This window comes from Cornus florida, unplaced genomic scaffold (genome assembly GCF_030987335.1).
Source record: "Cornus florida cultivar Cherokee Brave unplaced genomic scaffold, ASM3098733v1 CherokeeBrave_3.0.0_Hap2_Chr11, whole genome shotgun sequence".
Classification (NCBI taxonomy): Eukaryota; Viridiplantae; Streptophyta; class Magnoliopsida; order Cornales; family Cornaceae; genus Cornus; species Cornus florida.
This window is the reverse complement of record NW_026775581.1, coordinates 108241538-108265395: the sequence shown is the minus strand read 5'-3', so window position 1 is coordinate 108265395 and position 23858 is coordinate 108241538. Positions and strand designations below refer to the sequence as shown.

The window sequence follows — 23858 nt, the reverse complement described above, 5'->3', positions numbered from 1 at the left end:
AATTGTTAGAGAAAACTACCAGCAACTGCTTGGGGTCATATATAAAATATAGGGTTCAACATCAATCCAAGAAAGCCGATCATCCTCTACGTCTAATTAATGTTAATGAGATCGTACGTAGTTCGGTACTAAGTCAAATTTTGTACGTAATTTGTAAGGATATGAAACATTTAGATGGTATGTGAATTATTGCATAAGCAATATAAAGATACGTAAAAATAAAGAGAAACTGCACAAAAGAGAGATATACTCGTTTATGGAAAATGATTCTTTGGCCGATTACTTAAAGGATACGTTTGACTGGTATAGAATTGGAGTTTTAGTACTGGAATTGGTGGAATTGGAAATAAGTAACTCAGAAAATTGAATCAATTCTTTTTTTAATTTCAAAGTTCTAATTCCATGCCGTCGAATACAGCCAAAGTGAATTGTCTTACTTACAAGTTTTGATTGGTCATGTATGTAAAATATAAGGAAGTCCATTTTTTTATATTTGGTAAATATAACCAATCAAAACAATTAGGTCAGACATTTCACTTTGAGAGTTTGGTCCAAGTATCACTACTCCTTATTTATTGATCACTATAGGACATAATTATAACAATATTAGTAATTGATTTTAATAATTCTTATCTGTATCTCTTTGCATAATTATAAGACAAGGCAGCTAGCTAGGGTTGATCAAGTTAATTAATTGATTTAATGATGCAAGAGGAGACATGACTTGGGGTGAACTCATCCTGCAGCATTTCCATAGTCATGGTTGCAGCTGGAAATGAGTTGCTGGTCAGGCGTTGCCGGTGCTAATTCCATACTGTCCAACACTATTCTGGTGCAGGGAACAGCTTCGCTACAATTTAGATTGATAGCAATTTTGCTCATCGATGTCCCAATTGTCCCTTAATACCGTACATCGCTTATTTCAACTCCTGTTTGCTGCTAACATATATATATATATATAAATAATTAATGCAGAGATAAGACTGCGTACATTTAATTCTCGTAAATCAACATTACAAACAAATATGAAGAAAACTAACATATATGTCACACTATATGACATGTTGTCATACCGTTGGTTTGCACGCATTCCTGGCATCGCAATAGTATTGATCAATAATTATTGGATTTTTCACTTGAGTGAAGTTTAAATGCTTGAAGAATGAAGATGATCCCTAGTGCGTAACCTCTCCCAACCAAAGTACCCAAACAAGTAGCGATAAGTATTACTATTATTAGTTGGTTTTTCCTTTAACTAATTAATAAGCATTATTGGTCCTTCGGCCCAAAATAAGTGTTATGTTTCTCATTTTTTATCAGTTCCAAAATAATAGTTTATTTTTCTTTTTCAAACAATATATTTCACATATTTACATATATGTCCTTTAAATTTAAAATTTCAAACTTAGAATATTCAAAACTTAAAAGGACAAACTAGTAATTTTTTAGACAAACAATGCATGTCACATGTTTCCTTAAAAATTTCTATTGCCCATGAGCAACACTTAAATTGAGATGGAGAGAGTATATATTTAAATCAACTACATTAAATTAATTTGAGAAAAATATATAATTGATTGAGTCTTCTTTCATATATATATGGTTCGAACCTGCCATGTCTTGATCCGTACCCCATTGGTGGTTTTGAAAAAGTTAACCCCATTGACCGTAATGTTCTTCACTTGTACTTCATTTCCATTCCTCCCTGAGCTTCCCATGCTACAACCACAGAAGCCCCAAAATGATAGGGTTTTGATATTCATTTTAACATTAATTAGGAATTTTTTTTTTTTTGTCGGTCTTCTTTTTTTTTTTTTTTTTTTTTTAATTAATTACGAATGAATGTATACTATGTTTGGCCGAATGCTTTGAATTTGATATTGGAAGAAGTTTAATTCAATTTTTTTCAAATTTCAAATTCAAGGCAGTAGTGATTTTTATAGAGGGTATCCAGATCTGAAAATATAAATGACTTGCCTTACACTGTGGCCTGGTCCACAGTTCACATTTGTGATGTGTATATCTGAGGTGTGGTCTCCTATGGATATACAATCATCACCTGTTTAGTCACAGTCAAAAAAATATATTTAAGGAATACCATTTTTAAAAAAGTAAAGTGTAATAAAAATTCCTTGAACTATGTTTGAATTTATAAATAATCTCCTTAAATTATATTTTGTGCATAATGTAACGACCCGAACCCGGAGGTCCGAACCGTTAGCCGGCTCCTTGCCTGAATCCGAGGTCATCTACGTCAAACTTATCATTTCTAACGTCAAAACATCCTACGTGGGATCAAACTAAGTTCTCCCAAAGGCTTGGAACATAACCCAAGAGTCAAGAGTAGGATGATAAGGAAAGAAGAGCAGAACAAATCCAACAGGTGCACTTCAGTCGACCGAAGTGGAGCTTCGGTTGGCCGAAGCAGGCCCTCAAGAACCGGTCGACCGATACTCTTCTTCGGTCGACCGAAGGTGAGATACTGAGAGCAAGAGGATGGTTCGGTCGATCGAACCCTATTTCGGTCGACCGAAATAGGAGATCCCGAGAGTTGCAATTAGTTCGGTCAATCGATGAGCCATTTTGGTCGACCGAAATGATTCCTTCGAGTCCTGATCCTGCAATTGACCTGCTGCACTTGGAAAATGAACTGAAATGGTTGAGGGAAACTTTAAAATGACCCGGACCTGAACTAAACCATCAATTATAAACATTCAACGTTCATGAACTAATGTGCCATTATATAATCACCTTACAACATCACTTGCTACAATTACATGGAGACATACACAACGATTGCATTAGTTTCATTTACACCAAATAAGGGATAAAATTCATCATTTAAGTTACAAGGCCATGAATGTTAACTTAGTACATTTCCAAAACAATAGACATACAAAATAATGGCCTAAGTACAAAATAGCAAGATGAAGAGCTTCCAATACTCCATCAATTTTGTGGTGGATTATCATCTGCCAACTCTTTGCCATGACCTGAAAAATGTCAATATGTGGGGTGAGCAATTTGCTCAGTAGGTGACACCTAAGACATGCCTCTTGTGTCCCCGTGAATCCAAACATAAAATAGAGCAATGGGAATGGGGATCATACAATGTCGGAACAATGTCACATAACAATCAATCTCAAGTGTACACAATATAATGCAATGGGAGTGCAATGCATGTCGATGTCGCTCCCTATTTTCACATTCAAAATCATCGCTTTCAAACTGTTAATATAACCCGCCCTTTGGTGACCCCGCAGTGACACAAGAGAAGGATTGGCTAGTGTCCCTGACCCTTGGTACCCCCGCGGCATCATTATGGGGCCAATCTAGCTCAACCACGCTAAGGCAATTTCCCTAGTTCATTCTAGGCTATATTAACCTTTTAACCCTTTGGTACCCCTGCGGCCACCGGGTTTTCATAAAACACTTTAATTAAAAACTTCTTCCCAAAATTCCCTTTTTATCAATTCAAAACGATTTCCTTCCATGCAAACCCAATGATGTGTATGCGTGTCTCATACTTTCAATTTCAATAATACTAAGATATTTCTCACAACATAGTTTAGCATGTTTTCATACATCATTTATAGCATGTTAACAATATAATAGAAATAAGAACTCAATATATAAGCATGTTTTTCATAAAATCTAATTAACACCATCCACACACATTCACATACACTCAATCAAGTCATTTTAAACTATAATCAAAGCAATTAAACATGCTAAGGCACAATTCAAGTATATTAACTCACTAAGGCACAAGAACTTCATGGATTAAGAACCTAACCTTGATTTGGTGCAAAACCCTCAAATGGGTCAAGAAATTCGAAATCCCTATGGAGGCTCAAAGCTGAAATTGTTGGTACTCACGCGTAAAGCTCATCTTGCTCTCCGTTTTGCCTCAAACGACACTCCAAAATTCCAAGTATTGAAGATGGAATCAAGATTCAAAGTTTGATGCAAAAATGAAAAAGAAAATGAGATGAACAAGAGAGTGAGAGAGAGACTAGCGGGGAGAGAAAAAGTGAGGCCATGTGTGGTCTCTAGACGACTAAAAATATGAGTGGTGGGTCCCACCACCAACATTTTCTTTTATCTTTTTTCTTTTTGTTTCAAAATTACACCACACATTTAAATACATGCACCACCAAGTAAATGCCACTTAATTCACATAAAATAAAATATGTGAAATGCAAATGGACCCAACTAAAATCCCGTACGAAAAACATGAAAAGACATAAATGCCCTCGCGGCGACGAAATTTCAGAAAAATGAAAAATGCTAAAATTGGAAACATCACACATAAAATCTCCTAAACTATCTCATTTTGTTGCAACATATATTCATTAAATGACCATAATGCCCCTTCTTATTAAATTACATTTATTTTTTTTCTAAATAAATTACGAAAAAATTCATACTAATTTGATGAGATATTTTTCATTAAATTTGCATAAATTTACCTTTAATTTTTTTAATTAATTATTTAAATAAAAAATTAATTAATTTTAAAATCTTTAATGAATATATTACATGAAAAGAAGGTATTTTTTTCAAAAGTATTTTATTAATTTTTCATCAATATATTGTATAAAAAAATAATATTTTTTTACTATAAAAATGTTTAAATTGGTTATAATACGTAGTTTTAATAATAAGTTAATCAATTTAGAAATGGTAGTTACAAATCTATTTATCTATTTTTTTTTTTTTCATTTTTGTGATAAATTGATACTAATAATAAAATTAGGGTAAATAGTATAATTAATATGATGTGATAGTACAATTCAAAACAAAGATGTTAACGACTCTGTTTATTTCATGAAAGTAAAATGAGCCCCAACTGTTCTTTTATTACAACATCATTTAGGCTCCGCGTAAAATATTTTATTCGAAATTTTTTTTTTTTTTTTCAAGTGAAATATTTCTTTTATTTTTAATTTTCGGTATTTGGGAAAGGTCTAGGTCGAGGTTGAGATCGAATCCATCGGGTGGGGCGTAAAAAATTGATGAATAAATTATTTTTGTTAGGTTTTAATGTTTTTTTTCTTCGTAAATATTTTACAATAACCAAACATCAGAAAACACAGAAAATATTTACTGAAAAGTATTTTACACTTATTAAAATACTTAGGTGTTGTTTGATTATTTAATTCAGCGCTTAATTTTAAACGGATTAAGCTTTTATCCAATTAAGTGCGTTTGATAACGAAATTTGAATATCACTTAAAACGGTAAGCACCACTTAAAATGAGGTAAAATTTTAAGTAACTGACATATCACTTATCACTTAATGCTGAACACTCAAAATTCAAAAAAATATCAAAAAGTATTTATTTTTTAATTACCACTTAAAAACTTCAGCAATTAAAATACAGTCCTTAAAATTTTAAGTTTTATCAAACAGCACCTTAATGAAAATTATTTGAATCAATTGGATGGATCAATTATTTGAAGCAATGGTTTGAAATGATTCTTTTAGGTTTGATATGAATAAACTATAGTTGTCTAACAATTCTACAATAATGAAAATTAAATGATTTTAATTAGTGACTTTAAATAGGAAAAAAATAAAATTAACAGTGCCAATGTTTGTCCCGTCAACAGACAATCCAACGGAGCTTGAAATGTGACTTTAAAAAGGAGATTTTGTGATCAGGAATTTGAAGTTGACATAGGTGCTTCCAGATACAAGAATGTGAGTTTGAGGGCTATTTATAATTGAAATGTTACTCATACAAAATTGGTTACACTCTATAAAACTGAGTGCCTGCATAACATGGTATGCAAGCTTATACAATTTGTGACACTATTTGAGTGCATAACATGGTATGCAAGCTTATACAATTTGTGACACTATTTGAGTGTGTGTGTGTGTGTGTGTGAATATGTATATATATATATATACATATATATATGGAGACGTCAAAAAAAATTGTGGTACTTACAGTTGGTGCAAGCTTGTTACATCCCTCTGATAAAACATGAAATAATGAAAATTGAAGGTACCAAAATTACTAGGTATCAAAAGGGTATTTGAAAAAAAAAAAAAAAATTGTACCTGATGTGGATGATAACTGCATGATACATCCCACCAACCCTTACCACGTCCATCAATCATACCTGACCCACTTAAATTGAGTCCAATCACGCCCTGAAATATCAGCAATCGTCCCTTATTCTTTCCCTTTCATGCATCAGGACTTTCAGGAGCTACAATTGTACCGGATAGCTGTAACAAATTAAGTGTCAGTCATCCACGCTATTGATTGAGAACGAACCATTACAATTGATGATCGGTTTTTTGTGCGACTGCAATTACCAATTTATCAGTGCCCAACAAAGACGCTGAGTTAGTAATGTGTTTAAATTAGTAATGAACACATCAGTCGATAATAATATTGAGTAAGTATCTCAGCAATGTGTTTAAATTAGGAATGAACGCATCAGTCGGTAATAATATTGATTGAGTATCAATTTTGAGTGTTAATTTGATCTCGTTACCAAAAAGTTGATATGTTTGGACTTGCAAGGGCCAGCAAAGGTTATGAGACGCACTAAAAATGTGTTTCCATGTGGAACATTCATTGTTGCCCTCCCCATCTCTGCATTACATGTGGCATTCCAAGCCCTTACAAATGCCTACAAAGCGCAGAAGCATTAGAATTTGAGAGCTAGTCTCATTCATTTGAGGATAAAAATAAATAATAATAATTATTATTATAAATAAAATAAATAAAAAGGAATAATTGAGAACAATTACTGGTGTATCATTTGTGATTCCATCACCAACCGCTCCATAATCTAGAACATCAAATGTAACAGAACTAGTACTGTAACGACCCGAATTCGAGGGTCCGAATCGCTAATCGGATCCTTACCGAACTCGAAGTCAACTAAGGATACTACTATCATTTCCTATGTCAATACATAATATACGTATCATCCCAGGGTTTATAAAATAATAATAAGATTATAGTTACAAGGTATGTCAAAACGGTCTACTAACCCATTGAACCTTGTGGAGGAGTGTCGTCCGCCACTTTCCTTCCATGTCCTGAAAAATGATAAATATAAAGGGTGGACAAATTGCTCAGTAGGTCGAACCTTGTGGAGGAGCGCCATCCACCATTTCCCTTCCATGTCCTGAAAAATGATAAATATAATGGGTGAGCAAATTGTTCAGTAGGTGGTGCCTAAGACACACCTCTTGTGACCCCGTGAATCCACACAATGAGTAAAAAAAAACGGATCATACCATACCAGGGTAAACATAGCAACAAATTTGACAATCCAAGTCATAATTAAATTATGCCGTGCAATAGGATGCAATGTCACTCCCCAATTTTACCAAAACCATTTCTGCCATCATTTCCAAACCGTTAATACAATCCGTCCCATGGCAACTCCATGGCGGCACAAGAGAAGGATTGGCTAACTGTCACTGACCACAAGGCAAGCTCTAGGGTGTCATTTGGGGCCCAGTTAACTCAACCACGCTAGGGCAGTCTTCCTAATTCTCTCTAGATCACATTAACGCCACGGACCCATAAGCAATCTTCTAGGCGACTAGGTTTTTCGCAGAACTTTCCATCAAAACCTTTCCCATAGTATTCTCTTTTATTTTTTTCAAAAACAAATTTTCATTTCAACTCAAATTTTTCTCCTTTTCATGTCCAATGTCATGCATGAATGCATCATACCTTTCCCTATCATGTCAATATCAATTTCCACATATTTTATATACATTATTCTTGCATACAAAATAAAGTAAAATAAACTAATTAACTCAAAAGTTTCAACAAAAATCGAACTCAAATTCATAATATATAACATTTTAGGCATATAAGGAATTTAAACTTAGCATGCTTTTTCATATAATTTCAATTAAAACACGTTCATAGCACTAATATCTCATATAAGAATACAACTAGCATGATTATTACACATAGCCCATATAACCACAAGCAAAATTATATAATTAAGACATGGTGGAGTCAAATAATAGAGAAATAATTCACCGAAATCAAAGATTGCATGCATTAGATACCCCTACCTCCAATTAAGCAAAAATCTCCAATTTCATCTCAAACCCTAGGATTTAGAGATTCTCCAAATTGGTGGCCAAATGGAGATTGGCTCCGATCAAATTGTAGACCTCGTCGTGCTCTTCGTAGAGCCGCAAACGGTTTCCAAAAATTCCAATTGATGAGGGAAGAATCAAGATTTGAAGTTTGAAGTAAAAGAAAAGAAAAATGGTGAGAAATGAGACCAGAATGTGGTCTCTAATTCTTTTTTAAAACTAAGGTGGGTCCCACCAATTTCTTATTTTATTTTCCTTTTTCTTTTATTCACATTTTACACTACATATACATATACCCACATTAAATAATTTTTATCACCTTATATAACACATTAAATAAAATTAAATATGATGTAAATGAACCCAAATAAAATCCCCACACACGACAATTCCAGTAACAGGTCCCACAAGGAATCGTCCAGTCCGAAAAATGAAAAAATATAAAAATGAACACCCTTACATTTCAAAAAGTCCTAAACTCAATGAAATGCCCCAAATAACTCTCAGACACAACCGGCACACTCTACAGTGTCGGGTACGAAAAACGACAAAAGACGAAAATGCTCTTACAACGACAAAAATTTCAAAAAATTTGGAAAATGGTGAAATTCATAAACATGACAAGTACTTTTGGCTTCATTGCAAATCAATATTGCCAAAAGCAGGCTCAAAACAAGTATGCACCTCAGATCCTGTATAAAGAATTAAACATTGGCAATATCTAGAAATTAAATTAAATATCTATATCTATACATAAAAGAACTACCAAGATAAAAGAATTACAAATTTGAGTGCAATTATGAGTGCCCATTCTCTTACCATTGTATGTAAAAAAATGATTCTTGTTTCGCAGTTGGGTGATTTTGATGGCAAAAGGAAGAAATATTCATAGTGATAATGTTAATTTAATTCTTAGATGTTTCGTATTCAGTTCTGTTGATAACATGTGATCAGAATCCGTCAATGCAATTTTGGAACTTAATTAAGCAAATTAAATATCACATCTGCTTTTGGCTTTGGGTTTGACTGTAGTTATTAGTGTATCTGGAAATATTAAGCAAGAAAATCAGTACTAGATCGATTGGCATTAAACAACAGCGCAACATGGAAAATTCGAGATTTCTATTCCTTCCCTATCTTGAATAAATAATGTACAAGTGCATTGAAGACAATTTACACTCGTTTTTTTGGGCAAGTATTCACAATCTACTTTTGAATCTTGTAAATGCACTTATGTTGGTTGGAACAACTAATGCTGGTCGTACTAGACAAATCTTCGCAAATAATGAAGCTCCTAGCGTTTTGAAAACTTTGGGAGTAACTCACAATACCAGAGCAATGTTGGTGTGTATGTTTTGTTCAAAATTGGCGTGTGTGTTTTAATAGCCTTCTGTGCAAATGAAGGTTAGGTTGCTCCATTATGATTGAAAAGTTGGTATTATGTATACCTAGTGTTTTTTTTTTTTTGGGTAATTAAGTGTGCCAATTAGTTTGGAAATTATAAATCATCATTAATGGCTTAGTCATACAATTGACTACACCATAATTTCAATTTTTTTTGGGGCAAATAAATTTTATTTGGAGATTGAACAACAAAATTTTCCAATGTAACAAGGGTAGCAGTGACATTGTCCATTGAGAGGGTACAAGGGTCTAAAAATTAAGACCTGTTTGGTTTGTAAATCTGAAATAACTATAAAAACAATTCTCTAAAAAAAAAAATTTTACAAGTGAACCAAACTAAAAATTTTGTATAATTTTCTATTCTCAAATTTACAAATCAAGGATGCCCTTAATTGTTGAATATAACCCAAGACACTGCAGCAACAGAGCGTCACGAGGCTTTTACCCTGAGTGAAGAAGAAGAGTGGTAGTCATTGGGCCCCTTGAATTTAGGATTGAAAAAAATATTAGGTCAAAATTGAATTAAATTTGTTTTCATTCCAAATCCAATGCATTGAGGACTTTGCATCCGCAAGTCATTTGATGGTCAAAAAGAAAGTAAATTTTTGCATCAAATTTTTGCATCAATACGAAGTTTTACCATTTTCCGTGCAACCAAACACCTGAAATTGTGAAAATTACATTTTTTTTTTTTTTTTTTTTTCTGAAAAACGACTTTCGTTAAAACAAAGGAGGCTTAAATATTAAAATCCTACGTTCCTAACCAGAGAAGAAACAAAACGCCATCCTAAAGTGCCAGCAAAATTTCAATAAACTACCACACATATTACAATATAATTCAGCTATTAGTTTTCCCCAAAACATCCATCAGTTGGAACTCTAATAAATAATAGTGCTTAATAGCTTAAAAACGCAAGTAAATACTGAATCTCTGTGTTATCCCTAACAGCTGCCTTCAAAAGACCCACCCCGAACATTGCCACTATTAACGGAAAGATTGTAAACACCTCCTGAGAACCTTTTCCACCCATGCTTCTTGGAAGATTATATGGAACATTTTCCTTCTCCATCACGATGGCACTACAAAATAGAGAACTCGCAGTAAGACCATGATATAATAATACATCAGATTACCCTAAACAGCACTAAATCCTTAAAGTTGAGAAATACAAATGACATTACTTCAAAGATTAAAGTAAATAAAATGGCATAACAAACAATCTAAAATAATTTTAAGTCCTAAAACAGAACAGAGGAAAATGGACTAAAAAATAAATAAATAAGACTGCCAGTCCACAAGCTAGCAGAAAAATCATTGAATAGTAAGACACGTACTATATGTAGAAGTATCAATTTGCTCCGGAAGCTCCTTTATATCCACCTCAAACCTCTCTTGAACCTGTAATAATTTATTAATCCAAGATTAATAGAATAAATGGGATATCAACAGAACAAGTGACCAAATGTGGAGATGTTGATCAGGAATGTTTGAACTTCATTGTCCAGTGTAATTAAAGTGGTCAAGTCACCTGGTTAAGAACATCAGAGTCCGAAGCAGAAGAGACAAATGTAATTGCAAGCCCTTTAGTCCCGAACCTACCAGCTCTTCCCACCTGTCCAGAATTAGAAACCCCAGGAGAACGCAAGTTATTCAACTGTGGTTTTGAGCACCATATATCAGCAGCCCCTCCTATTATAGTCAAACATAAATGGTACATACCCTGTGGAGATAAGTGTCAGCTGAATCTGGCATGTCATAATTGATAACAATGTTGACTCGCTCAATGTCAATTCCCCTTCCAACCAAATCGGTTGCCACTAGAATTCTTTTATGACCCTCCTTGAAACCCTTGTACCGTGTCAACCTGGAAAAAGAGACGACAATGATAATCAGATATCACCAAAATCTTTGCCATTAAGCAGTAGAAAATATGAAAAGACCACTAAGAAGCATGGTCACTTCTATTGAGGTATCTTTTCAATTTCAGACACATGTAAATGCCGAAACTTGTAACATTCACAACCCTCATGAAGTGTCAATGATTTCAAAATTGAATTTCATTACTTTCAGCATTACACCCATCCCAGATACACAACCAAATGATTTAGGTAGCTCAAAACAAGTCTTGAAAAGAACTTTAACCAACACTATTCAGAACAAGACAAATTACAAAAACACCCCGCAGAGCCAACCTTACTTCCATCGCCACCACAATTCAAGCATCCATGAACTTTTTCTTAATTTGGAGCATATACATATAATTATAATGACAAAAACAATATGCATGGTAAAAATAATCCTAATGAGATTAACTTGTTTAGCCTCACCTTCCGCATTATGCAACTCGTAGTATAAAAATCAAAATTAATCAATAATCTATGGTTGAATTATATACTTCCATGTTATGCATTCTTAGTATAAAATAAAATAAAATTTATTAATATTTTTTAGTTGCAATAGATAAATGATCTTCAAAGCACTCTTCTATGTCATCCTTTGGGCTCTGATGCCGTTTAGGAACTCTTTTCAATTCAAATATCACCCATTAGGCTCGTATACCCTTTAGGATCTACCATAGACTAACAGCCTTCCTTTAGGCTCATATAACCTTTAGGATCTACCATCGACTAACAGCCCTCCTTTAGGCTCATATGTCCTTGAGGATCTACCTTTGATTCACATCTCTCCTTTTAGGCTTGTATGTCCTTTTAGGACCTTCCTTCGACTCACATCTCACCTTTTAGCCTCCTATGCCATATAGAACTCCACTTGGGACTCGGATGTCCTCATCCCTCTCTCTTAGGACTCGTATGTCCCCTATTCCACTAGAACTCATAAGTTCACAAATCATTAGCCCGAACGACATTTGACCACGCTATTCACAACGCATCCTCTAAATTCGGTCACACCACTCCAAATCTTCCATCCATTGTTTAGATTGTCATAATCGCACTAAGTTCAACCTAATTCTCACCATGAAATGCATGACTGAACTGGCCAGTGGCCTAGCGGTATCAGCCTCTTACTTCCCAAAAGAAGGTCAGGGGTTCAAGTCTCAGGAAAGACAAGTGTGTGTGAGTACCAACTAGGAAAAAAGAAATGCATAACTGAGGTACATAGGCAACTCGGGTAGGTCCAAGGTTTGGTCATGCCAAACTCATATTTTCTATGTTCCACACACCCTTCCATCCTAGTGACGCCTATTGAGGGCAGAGACCCCTTTCGTTGATGAATTGGTCTCACCTCTAGGCAATGTCACATTTACAAGCAATATGGAAGTATGGGTGTCTAAGGGTGCCCAACACCTTCCCCTAAAATAACCAAAAACTATTGTGTTTTCTTACCCATAGTTTCAATAATTAAAATTTTTTTTAAAAATCTTCAAATGCACACACATATATATGTATATAGTATCGTATTAAGTGAAGATGGCAAACAAAAAACAGTCAGGATTAGATCATCAAGTGACCATCAATGGAATCATAGAGAGATTGAACTTGGTTGACAGAGAGAAGGGTATCCAGATCAATGTTTTTAATAAAGTCGGCGTCAAAGTTCTTGAGTCGATGTCAGCGGCGTTCTTGACACCGGAGTTTGGGGTTATGACGTGCTTCTTGAAGTACTGCATGACCTTGGACAAGATCTTGCTCTTCACATTCAACATAGGAAAGTGATTGCCATCATTGCAATCCTCGAACACAAAGTCCTACAAGAAGTAGGCTGAGACCCCAAGCTCTAGCGCAAGAATGCCACCAATTATGAACTCAATAACTTTTGTTTATATATGTAAGATTGTATTAAAAAGCAATCAAATGGGGAACACATCTAGAAGAAGCTACACAAGGACCAAATAGGGCCCTAAGAACCCAAAGTACCCCAAAAAGAAATTCAACCTGCTTTAAAGATTTACAAATTACAATATCTCCCAAAGACCCAACAAAAAAAAAAGCGCATGATAGAACTTCAGAGCCCCAATACAAGATTCCTCCCAGTCAAAAGATCTTCTATTCTTCTCCCTCCATAAGTACCATCAAACACATAAGAACGCGACCCTCCAAAAGTCACGAGCATACGTCATCTCCAAGCTTCAATCAAGCTCTCGAGGACCGATGCATGACCCATTGAACCCAAAAAAAAAAACCAAGATAGATCCCAGTTGTCCCGGGCCATAGAGTAGTGAAACAAAAGATAATCAACAAACTCTCCATCTCTTTTGCACATACAACACCAATTGACAACAAACAATGGACTTTTCCTTAGATTATCTCATGTCAAGATCCGCCTCAACACCATTGTCCAAACGAAGAAGGCCACCTTGAGGAGAGACTTAGATAGCCAAACAACTTTCCACAAGAAGCTAGGCCCCAAAGCATCCAAAATACGCCTATAAAGAGAGTGCACGTCAAACCTCCCTGAGAAGAGGGTACCCAAACAAGATCTCCTAACAGTACAACTCCTCTAATAAACCAAGAACGTCGTCCAGCTCCCAAACCTGGAAATGTCTCAAAGCGCACATCCCAAGTCATCCTCCCACTATTAAGCTGATAACAGTCAGCAACCAAGGTGTGTCTATCAAAAGCAATTGTGAAGAGCCTAGGAAAAGAACACGCGAGCGGACAATCACCACACCAAGTCTCCTGGAATCTAATATGTTTCAAAAAAATCATCCCAGCCCTTCCGGATGAATTTGCAAACACTTGCACATTGCAAGGGAGCACCAACCACCGCTCCCCTCCCCAAAACGGCTAGTGATGAGACTCCATAGCCTATAATGTTAAGCACCAAAACTCCACAACCATTGCCCCATAAGAGCCTTATAATAGGCACTAGCCTCCTAATCCCCAAACCACCCATTTGGAGCATCCTACATGGTGAGCTCAAAAACTTCAATGCCAACTTCATCAAAAACATCGATCTGGATATCTTTCACTCTCTCACCCAAGTTTGGTCTTGTTTCTTGTTCGCCATCTTCACTTAATACAATACTATGTCCATGTATATATTGTTTGTGTATTTGAAGATTTCTTTTTATTTTTTTAAATAATGAAACTATAGATGAGCAAAAACAATGTATTGCAACCGAATAACTAGAATTGTTATAATGTGATAGTAATTTGAAACAAGGGGATTATATTCAGGGATAAGTAGGATTTCGTTTGCGACATTAATTTAAATTAACATGACATTGTTGAATATACAAGATAACTTGGGGAGTATATATATATATACATATTGGTGGTGTTATTATATTTGTTTCATTGCATGAATTCAATCCAATGTAATGTATATTTTTGGAGCGATACTAAATTTGTCAAGTCACAACATTGCAGCAATTAGTTACAGCCTCCTTATATCATGGTGGGACTCAAGTCACTCAACACACATATACTATATCTAATAGGCACACACATTACTCAACACTACGACTGGACGCAGCCTCTTACTCACAATGTTATGACTCGGGCGGAAATATGGGCTTACTTAAAAAATATACAATACACACACAAAGAGAGAACCCGTCTTCACATTCCTATTTGACGGGATTCCTTTGATGGATTAATCTGGAAACAGCGGAATGAGACATGTATAGTAACGAAGATGATAAGGGGTTTGGACCTCATTAAATATTGTAATAAATTTATATACCATCATATCCATTGCCATCTCCATATCCGTTTTTCTTTTCCTTAGCATGATACGACGAGTTGACCTAAAAACGGTTAGACATAATGGTAAGGTTCTGCCAACAATCCCTTAGTATTATAATGGCATTAAAATTGTTTCCTAAATCATCAAGCCCCCTTATGCCCCATTGAAAGAAACCCTCAACCTCACTTACAAAAGAGGTGGTACCACTTAACCTAAAGCATTGGAATTGTTTCCTAAAGTTAAAGAACAATTCTCATATAACAACCAGCTTTAGTTCATTGGAAATTAATGAAAATCTAGAAGTGTGAACAGTGTTTCTATTATCCTCCCATATTGGTGATAACAAGGTGTATCTACATTCATAGAAGTTTTATTTCCTATAACAAGGATAGTGAAGCATGTCTGTTGACTATAACTACCACAAATTCCGAGTAATCTCCGTAGCCAAAACCTTTAAAAGCACACAAATGCACATGCACACACTTAAACAAGCATATGCGTAAATGTGTATGCACATACTAATATTGAATAATAATTTTTCACAACCAACATAGTTTCCCAGCATCAATAGTAGTCAAAATATTAGAAAATAATTGTGCACAACAGAGCACACTGCCATTAAAACAGCCTTCTAAAGAATGAAGAGTCCTTTGTTGGAAGCTCTATTAGGATTGGGTATTGTGGAAAATAAATTATGTTCTGTTGAGACAAGAGAATCAATTAATTCGGTTTTGCAAGGAAACTATAGTTTTGGAGTCACTTTAGTGGTCTAACCACTTTATGTGCAATTTCCGTGGAAATTATTTTAGAGGGGGCATAAATTACTAGGTTTGCATGCATAATTCAATATCCACCAACTCCATTAAGATCATTAGATTCATTACAAGCCCTTTAACATACTTTAAAACCATAATGAACCAATTCTATTTATTGACATCAAACATCTCAACACAAGGTAAAATCTAAGTAGATTAAAATTAAAATTAAAATTAAAATAACAGAATAGTTCATTTATAGAATAGTATGAACACAGCATGCTACATTAGCACAACAGTAACAACATTTAAAATTAAAGTGAAGGAATTCTCAAGCATATGAAATTCATTGAGTTAGCCAAATCAACAGTGCATTCGTTAGACTCATTGCATTCAGTTCAAACCAATTATAATTGAAACAATTCATAACACACAGCACAAAAACTGTCAAAACAAAATTAAAGAGTTTTTTTTTTCCTTTTTTTTTGGGCTCTATCAACTAAGGTGGTCAGCTAAAGTGATGCATACTATCCTTTCAAGATGTAAATCAAATACCTTCCAAATATGCATTTACAAAACACCTAGATTATTAACATATATTATATTACCATAAAAATACCATAAATAATTAAAATCACACTTCACACATGTACTGCAATTCATATATTTACCAGATAACGAACAGGATTAAACCATATGACCTATCAAATATGATCATAAAAGACAATTAAAATAGAAAGGGAACCCCCCCCCCCCCCCCCCCCCCGGAACCCCAAAAAAAAAAAACACACACACACACACATCTGAGGCCTTAATATGCATAATGCACCGACTAAAATAGCCTCACCTCTAATAGGTTGAGGCAACAGAACCTTGACAAGATAGGGCCTTTTGGGGGCCTAGACGAGCACTGAACAACCATATATGAACTTAATTAAACATCAAACTGATCAAGCATTACTGAGTGGAACTGTGGAATTAGAGTTATAGGGAAAAACCTTTCTTCCTGGGACATTCCAGAATGTATGCAGATGGAAGGGAAGTTGCACTCCACAAGTAGCTTGTTCAGCTCAGCTGCTCTGCTGACGCTTTTGACAAAAATGACAACTTGGTTGAAATCCAAGGCATCAAGTAGATCATTAAGCTTGCGGTTTTTCTCCAGCTCACTCAATTTAATGTAATGCTGAAAAATAATACCAATAGTGAATGAGCACAAAACACAAATTTAAATAATTTAAATCACAATTTGATAACTACAAGGTACCTGTACGAGACCATGAAGAGTCAACTTGGCCTCATCATCCACATAAATCTCCATAGGCTGAAAAAGACAGAGGTTAAGGATACCACATAATGAATGAAAACGGGAAGACAAAGCATTAAACAATCGATAATTTTAGGTTCTGATCCTTTTGAAAGATGACACAAGGGATCAACTTCTCTACTGATTGTCAGAGTTAACACTATGATTGTATCGAATCTAATATTAGCAATTCAGTATTGTAAATATAATATGACATGTATTATCATACAGTACTGCACATTTTTCTTTTCTACAGCATAAGAAATTTCGAGTTCTTTAGATAAACTGAAGAAAATAATAAATTATAAATACATGAAAAATACATAAATATTCATAAATGAAATTTACTACAAGAAAAAAAAGGGCATCTTGGTGTCATACCCATGTTGGTTAAACAAATCTATGATCCTATAATAGAGTAGAACTGTAGAATCCTTGTGAAATTTCTACATTGTCACAGGAATTTTGGTTCCCAATTCGACTTCCAATTATACCAATCCAAATGTACAGATTCAAACTTTATTTTATTTTATTTTTATTCAATTTTTTTATAAGCTGGGACCCAAGACCCAAATAACATCCCTTTTTTATTATAAGTCGAATAGCATTCCAAAATGACAGAAACACCCACAATTTTCTTATTATTTTTTACTTCAAAACGATTATTGTAGTCTGATTTAAATTAATCAACCACTTTACCAACTAAATTGGGCCATTTGATTACTCACATTGACTACAGCGGATGAAGGGGACAATTTTGCTTTATAAACATTGATTCAATCCATCAACTTCAATATTTCTCTATATATATGTTATGTTTTCCCCTGCAGTCTATTACATAACCTTCCATGGACAAGTGGCACAGGTATTTCTTTTTTCATATAGAAGTTAATTTTTTTCAAAGAATGTAGAATTATTAATAAATGATAATTCACTATTATATTTAATCTTTAACACACAGCTTTGCAACTTTTTTATTATTATTTTTTTTTGTGTGTTTGTGCATGAGGATTAATATGACCAAAATAATTAGGAAACACTTTGAGAACTTTATATATTCCATATGTTAAGTATTAGTTCTTTTATTATCTTTCATAAGTGGTATGCCTGTCTATGGAAATTCTTCATATGCACATATATTATTACAATCATTTTTTTATAGCATAATATATTACAATTATGTACCCAACCCTAAGGGCACCAAGGACAAAAGAAGGATAATGATTTTAACAACATGGTTTTATATCCAAATTCAAGATTGGAAACAGGTAATTCAAGAGATGACACACATTAATATTATGAATACATAGATGTTTTCTAATGTTTGTTCCAAATTCAAATTGCAAGGGCAATAGAGTATTACATCTTGCATAAACTTCTTGCAAACTGGACGGATCTCCTTGCTGAGTGTAGCTGAAAACATCATGACCTGCTTTTCATGTGGTGTCATCTTGAAAATCTCCTGCACATCTCTCCTCATGTCTGTTGAAAACAAAAGCATAACAAATTATAGGAATATACACAATATATACATATAACAAAAAATTATGTAGGATAAATTTTGTAAAAAATCCTAAAACAAATTAAACAAAACTTACCAAGGGATTCGAGCATTTTGTCACACTCATCCAGGATAAAATGCCTCACGTTCTTTAATCCAAGGTCTTTATCTCTTGCAAGAGCCAATATTCTTCCAGGTGTTCCAACGACAATATGTGGGCACTCATTCTTCAGTAAATCCTTGTGAATCTTGATATTGACACCACCATAGAAGACAGCGACCTTTATATCAGGCAAATACGTACTGAACCTCTCAAATTCATGACAGATCTGCAGAAGCAAAGAAACAATCAGTTAGGAACTAGAATTGCATTCTTGGAAACATAAAACCCAGTTATATGTGGCATAAGCAAGCATGAGAATGATAAAGCTTTCAACAGTCATAATTCGAAATAAACATCAAGATATTCAAGACATACCTGGTAAGCTAACTCTCTTGTGTGGCAAAGTACAAGAGCAGCAACTTGACCGGGAACAGGATCAATCTGCTGTAGACTAGATAGAACAAACACAGCAGTTTTCCCCATTCCAGACTTTGCTTGACAGATGACATCCATTCCTAAGATAGCTTGAGGTATGCACTCGTGTTGCACTGATGAAGAAGCAAACAAAATCGGAGCGGACGAATCCTCAGTAAGTATAAATTACCTTCCAGATCCTTTTAATGGAAAGGTTTACCAAACCAGTTTTCTTGCCGAAATCATGAATAGAAATAGTGATTACCTGCAGAGTACAAATAAGGTTTGAAAGAAAATTAAGAGAACGCACAAGCATAAACGTGCCACAAAGACTCGTAAAATATAAGTTGTGAAACATCATAAAGACAGACATGAAACGCAACCTGTCCTTGAATGACCAACAGAAAAACAACTAACAAGCCCATAATGATTAAACTTCAGCCGACAAATTTAAAAGAGATCGCATCTTTCAACACCCACTTTTGGCAGGCTCTGCAACCATCCACTGCCACAGAACATGCCCCAAACCAGTGTCCCCTTTTCAGATCAATAGCTTGAAACTATGTAAAATAATACTACGACATATATATTATACATATACATATATGCATCTAAAAAATAAACATGTTTTCACAGACTGAAGAATGGAAAAGTAACCCTAAATGAAATAGCCAAGAAAGAGATGATGGACCCAGGTCACCCAGACTGTATTGTAATATCCAAAGACAGACAAAAAAAAAAAAAAAAAAATAGAGAATTTTGTCAGTATTTGAAGTGTTTTGGCCTGCTAGGCCAATATGCCAAAAAATTGGAAGTCAAATACGAATTCTGAAGTTGAACATAGGCAAAATAATATATCCAGATTTTTCATTAGCAGAACATTGCTCAAAATTAGATCAAATGCAAGGTCATTAGGTTTCAACAATAAGAGAACTTCTTATACATGAAATAAAGTGATTAACCAGTATACTTTGTGCCTACCAAGGGATTTTGAATGATTATACAAGCATAACAAAGTCCTCAAGCAAAGCTAATAATTTACATGACACAAGCTAGTAGAACCAAAAGAAAATGTAAAATTAGAATTTTGCCTTCCGAAGGATGTTCAAATCCTGAATCTACAATGGCTCGAAGAAGTTCTGGTTTCAACAGGAAGTCTCTGAATCCCGAACTGTGAATTCCAACATAGCCCCTATATCACCCAAAACAAAAGAGTAAAATAAACAAATATGTTAGTTGACCTATCAACAGGAAGACTACAGAATTGAAGAAACTCAAAACAAATAAGAAAGTTAGTTATCAGGAAGACTACAAGATTGAAGAAATGTAAAATAAATAAGAAAATTAATGTAAAATGAGGACCTCCAACAGGAACAGCATTTGCAAATATTCAGCAGTACGCATAGAAAACAAAGAGAAACACGCAACTCTTTTCGAAGTTAAATGCAGCTAAAAAACCTTTCCTAGTACAGTCCATATTTGTTGGAGGCTCTTTTAATCTTAGGTTAGTAAATGTTACCACGTCCAACCAATCACAACCGTCCATCCTTGTGGGTCCTAGACAAGTCGGACCTCTTAAAGATAAATGTTAATTTAACACCCATTCTAAATGGACGAGGAGCCAATTCAACCCAAATGTTTGGCCGAAGGGAATAGAAAGTGGTGGTCCAATTTGAGATAGTAGCATTGTTAGGATTAAGAAAGAAGAATATATGGTTGTATCCAGCTAATTAAACAGAACATGAAGTCTCTACAAGAAATGTCCATGACCAACCAACTAAAGAAGAATACCAATCAAATTAACTTATATTCAAAGAAAGAAGAATCAAACAAAAGGAGCAGCAGGTGAGGTTTAAAAAACAAATCATTCAATTACTCCAGAAATTCGGACGTGCTCCACAGCACATCCATTATAGGAAATTTACATACAATCAGTGCACCATACAAATTCGAGGAAGCTTCCAAAACTAATCATATGCAACCATCCGCTTCAACTACGACTGCTAACAATGACCAACAGCTCGATGAACCAACCCAAGCAAATCTAATTTACTCCAGAAACAACTAAAATCGCCAATCAAATATAATAAAAAACAAATTGTAATACCTCGTTTGGTTCCTAAAATAACACAAGCAGAAAAAACAAAAAAATAAAAAAAACAATGATCTCCAATAAACCCATGCTATTAAAAGTCCAATCAACTAAGCCTATTACGAACCTTTCTGAAGAACAACCATTCAAGTAAGCCTGATATTTTTTACCAAATTGATGCAAATTCATTGTAGTTTTTCACAAATAAACCAAATATAGTTATGAAACTCCATTTTCCTTTTTCTATAGCTTACAAATTAACAAAAGGATAACTAAAAACTGAACAAAAAGAAAAGAATTACAAATCAACAAGGCAGGCAGTCGTACAAATTAAAATTCTAATAAATCCTTTAAATAATGGGAGAGAAGAAGATTTAAACTATCTACATATTGATGCTGGAAGAGTTAGCAAGAGAGAAGGAACAATGAAGAAGCAATTATCCATTTAACAGGAGCCATAAAACAAAGATGGTACTCACTTTTATCAATTAATGTTGTTTTTTGGGAAAAAAAATTAAACCCGTGCTTCCTGCTGATGAGTTAGAGGGCAGCTTCTCCAAGTAGGTTAGGTGAAACCAAACCCACAGCCCCAAAACGAGTTCAATGGCAAGGAAATTGCCTTTACAAAAGATTCTAACACCCCCCCCCCCCCCCCCCCCCCCAACATCATGGCTTTTGAAGCCGATTCCTTTAAAGGAATAGCACTCCGTCGTCGTCTACCGCTAATTCATAGCTTCCATTTCCTTGGTCGACTCTTCAATCAGGATGTTTGATAAAACAATTTAGATATCACTTAAGGAAGTAAGGTTTCACATTAAATGGCTAAATTTTAAATTAGAGAGATTTTAATTAACGTGCTCAGTGAAAATATTTTTTTAAATTTAATATAAACAGACAAACATGCCATTGAAATAATAAATCCCACAAAACAAACATGCCTCATGTTGTTTTTTAGCTAAACCTTGAAGACATGAAAGGTGATTTCTAGAATCATTTTAAGAGTTTATACCATCAAGAAACCAAGAAATTCATATATGATGCTAACAATAACGAAGGGATCATACAAAACTACAAGCAGAGAGGGGTGGGGTACTGTAATAGTTGAATGAAATAATATAGAACAGATGCCTGGGAAAGAGATAAATGAAGCCCTAGATTGGCCTTCCCTCCAACACATTTTTGTCTTTGTACTAATCAAAAAAATTTAATTTAAGAAATCATGATCCACACAATTTTCCATATTTAGTAAATATGGCACTAAACATGTTAGAACATTTAGCGCCAAACAACTGTAACATTCAGCTCTAACATATTAGTAAATTCAGTACTTAAATATACTTGCTTTTCACTTTTATCAATGAGAAATTGGTAAAAAATTAAATACCAGCCGTATTTGGCTCATTAAATATAGGGTTTTGTTCTCATACGTCCAAAACAATAGTAATACGGTAACACCAACATCCAAAGACTATTTTTTTTTTTCCTTTTCCTAGTATTCGCTGCAGCAAAATCGAGAATAATCATAGAAACGAATATATGAGATAAATGTATAACAAGTGACCCAAAATAAGCTAAGCCAGTGTTTGTAGCAAAGGAAACTGTGCAAAGAAAAAAAAAATTACAAAAACAAAAAAAACAAAACAAAACAAAAAAAAATACTCCGTATTACATACAGAAACAATCAAATTCTATAAGGTTTTAAGGGTTTCTTCGTTGGTTCTTAAGAACCCTTAAACTCAAATATTCTAACTCGGGTAAATATAAAGAAGACTAAACAAGGGCTCCAAGTATTAATTTCTATCGTGTCCACTCAGATTTCTAACCAGGCAAACAACTATTAAAAAGATGAAGGAAATACTTTTTGGCAGAATCGCCAGTGGCTTTCGCATTGTTAGAGTCGGGAGCTTTTTCGTCTTCCTCCTCGTAGTCGATGAGCTCTTCCTCGTAAGCATCGTTGTCCTTTACTTCACCCATGATCCTGCAACACTCACGTATTCGTATTTTTAGGGTTTAGACCAAAGTTTAGCGTTTTGAGTTTGCTGAGAAAATAGAATAGTTCAGAGACGTATGCGTACCTTGAGCTTAAATGGGAGAGATGAAGTGAAGTTACTGAATCTGCGGAAGCAAAATTGAAAATAAAGAAGAGAGGCAGAGAGAGACCCACGGATCTAGGGTTAGGGGACACTGAAATAATAGAGGCAGAGTTAGGGTTACGAACTTACGATTCCGACTGGGACAGGGTATAGGAAACGAGGAATTTTGGAAGTACAATATTACCCTCGTACGCCCATAATTTTTTATTATTATTATTATTATTATTTACACTCATGGGTTGCATGTAAAAAAAAAAAAAAAAAAAAAAAACACACCAATGCACAAAATTCCACTAGAATTGGTACTTCCAAAAATTACTGTAAAATATTGTTACCAAATAGTTCAATTGCGGTTTGAGGTCAAAAGAAAATCAAACCAAACCAAATTAACCTTTACATATAATACAATATTTTTTATTTTTATGGATATATAATATAACTTGTCATATTA

The 23858-nt window shown here is 34.4% G+C and overlaps 1 protein-coding gene and 1 pseudogene across 1 annotated transcript; both read right to left on the bottom strand.

Moving 5' to 3' along the window:
• Positions 1-735: 735 nt before the first annotated feature.
• On the bottom strand, positions 736-10566 carry LOC132281814 (probable polygalacturonase At1g80170; annotated as a pseudogene).
• On the bottom strand, positions 10282-23537 carry LOC132281024 (DEAD-box ATP-dependent RNA helicase 15). Its single transcript, XM_059782766.1, has 12 exons — positions 23390-23537; positions 23173-23292; positions 20314-20414; positions 19184-19356; positions 18803-19034; positions 18568-18686; positions 17166-17222; positions 16900-17084; positions 11217-11361; positions 11026-11109; positions 10832-10895; positions 10282-10576 (listed from the first exon to the last, which is right to left on the bottom strand). The coding sequence occupies exons 2-12, from the start codon at positions 23286-23288 to the stop codon at positions 10566-10568; spliced, it is 1287 nt and encodes a 428-aa protein (XP_059638749.1). The 5' UTR covers positions 23289-23292; positions 23390-23537; the 3' UTR covers positions 10282-10565.
• Positions 23538-23858: the final 321 nt, after the last annotated feature.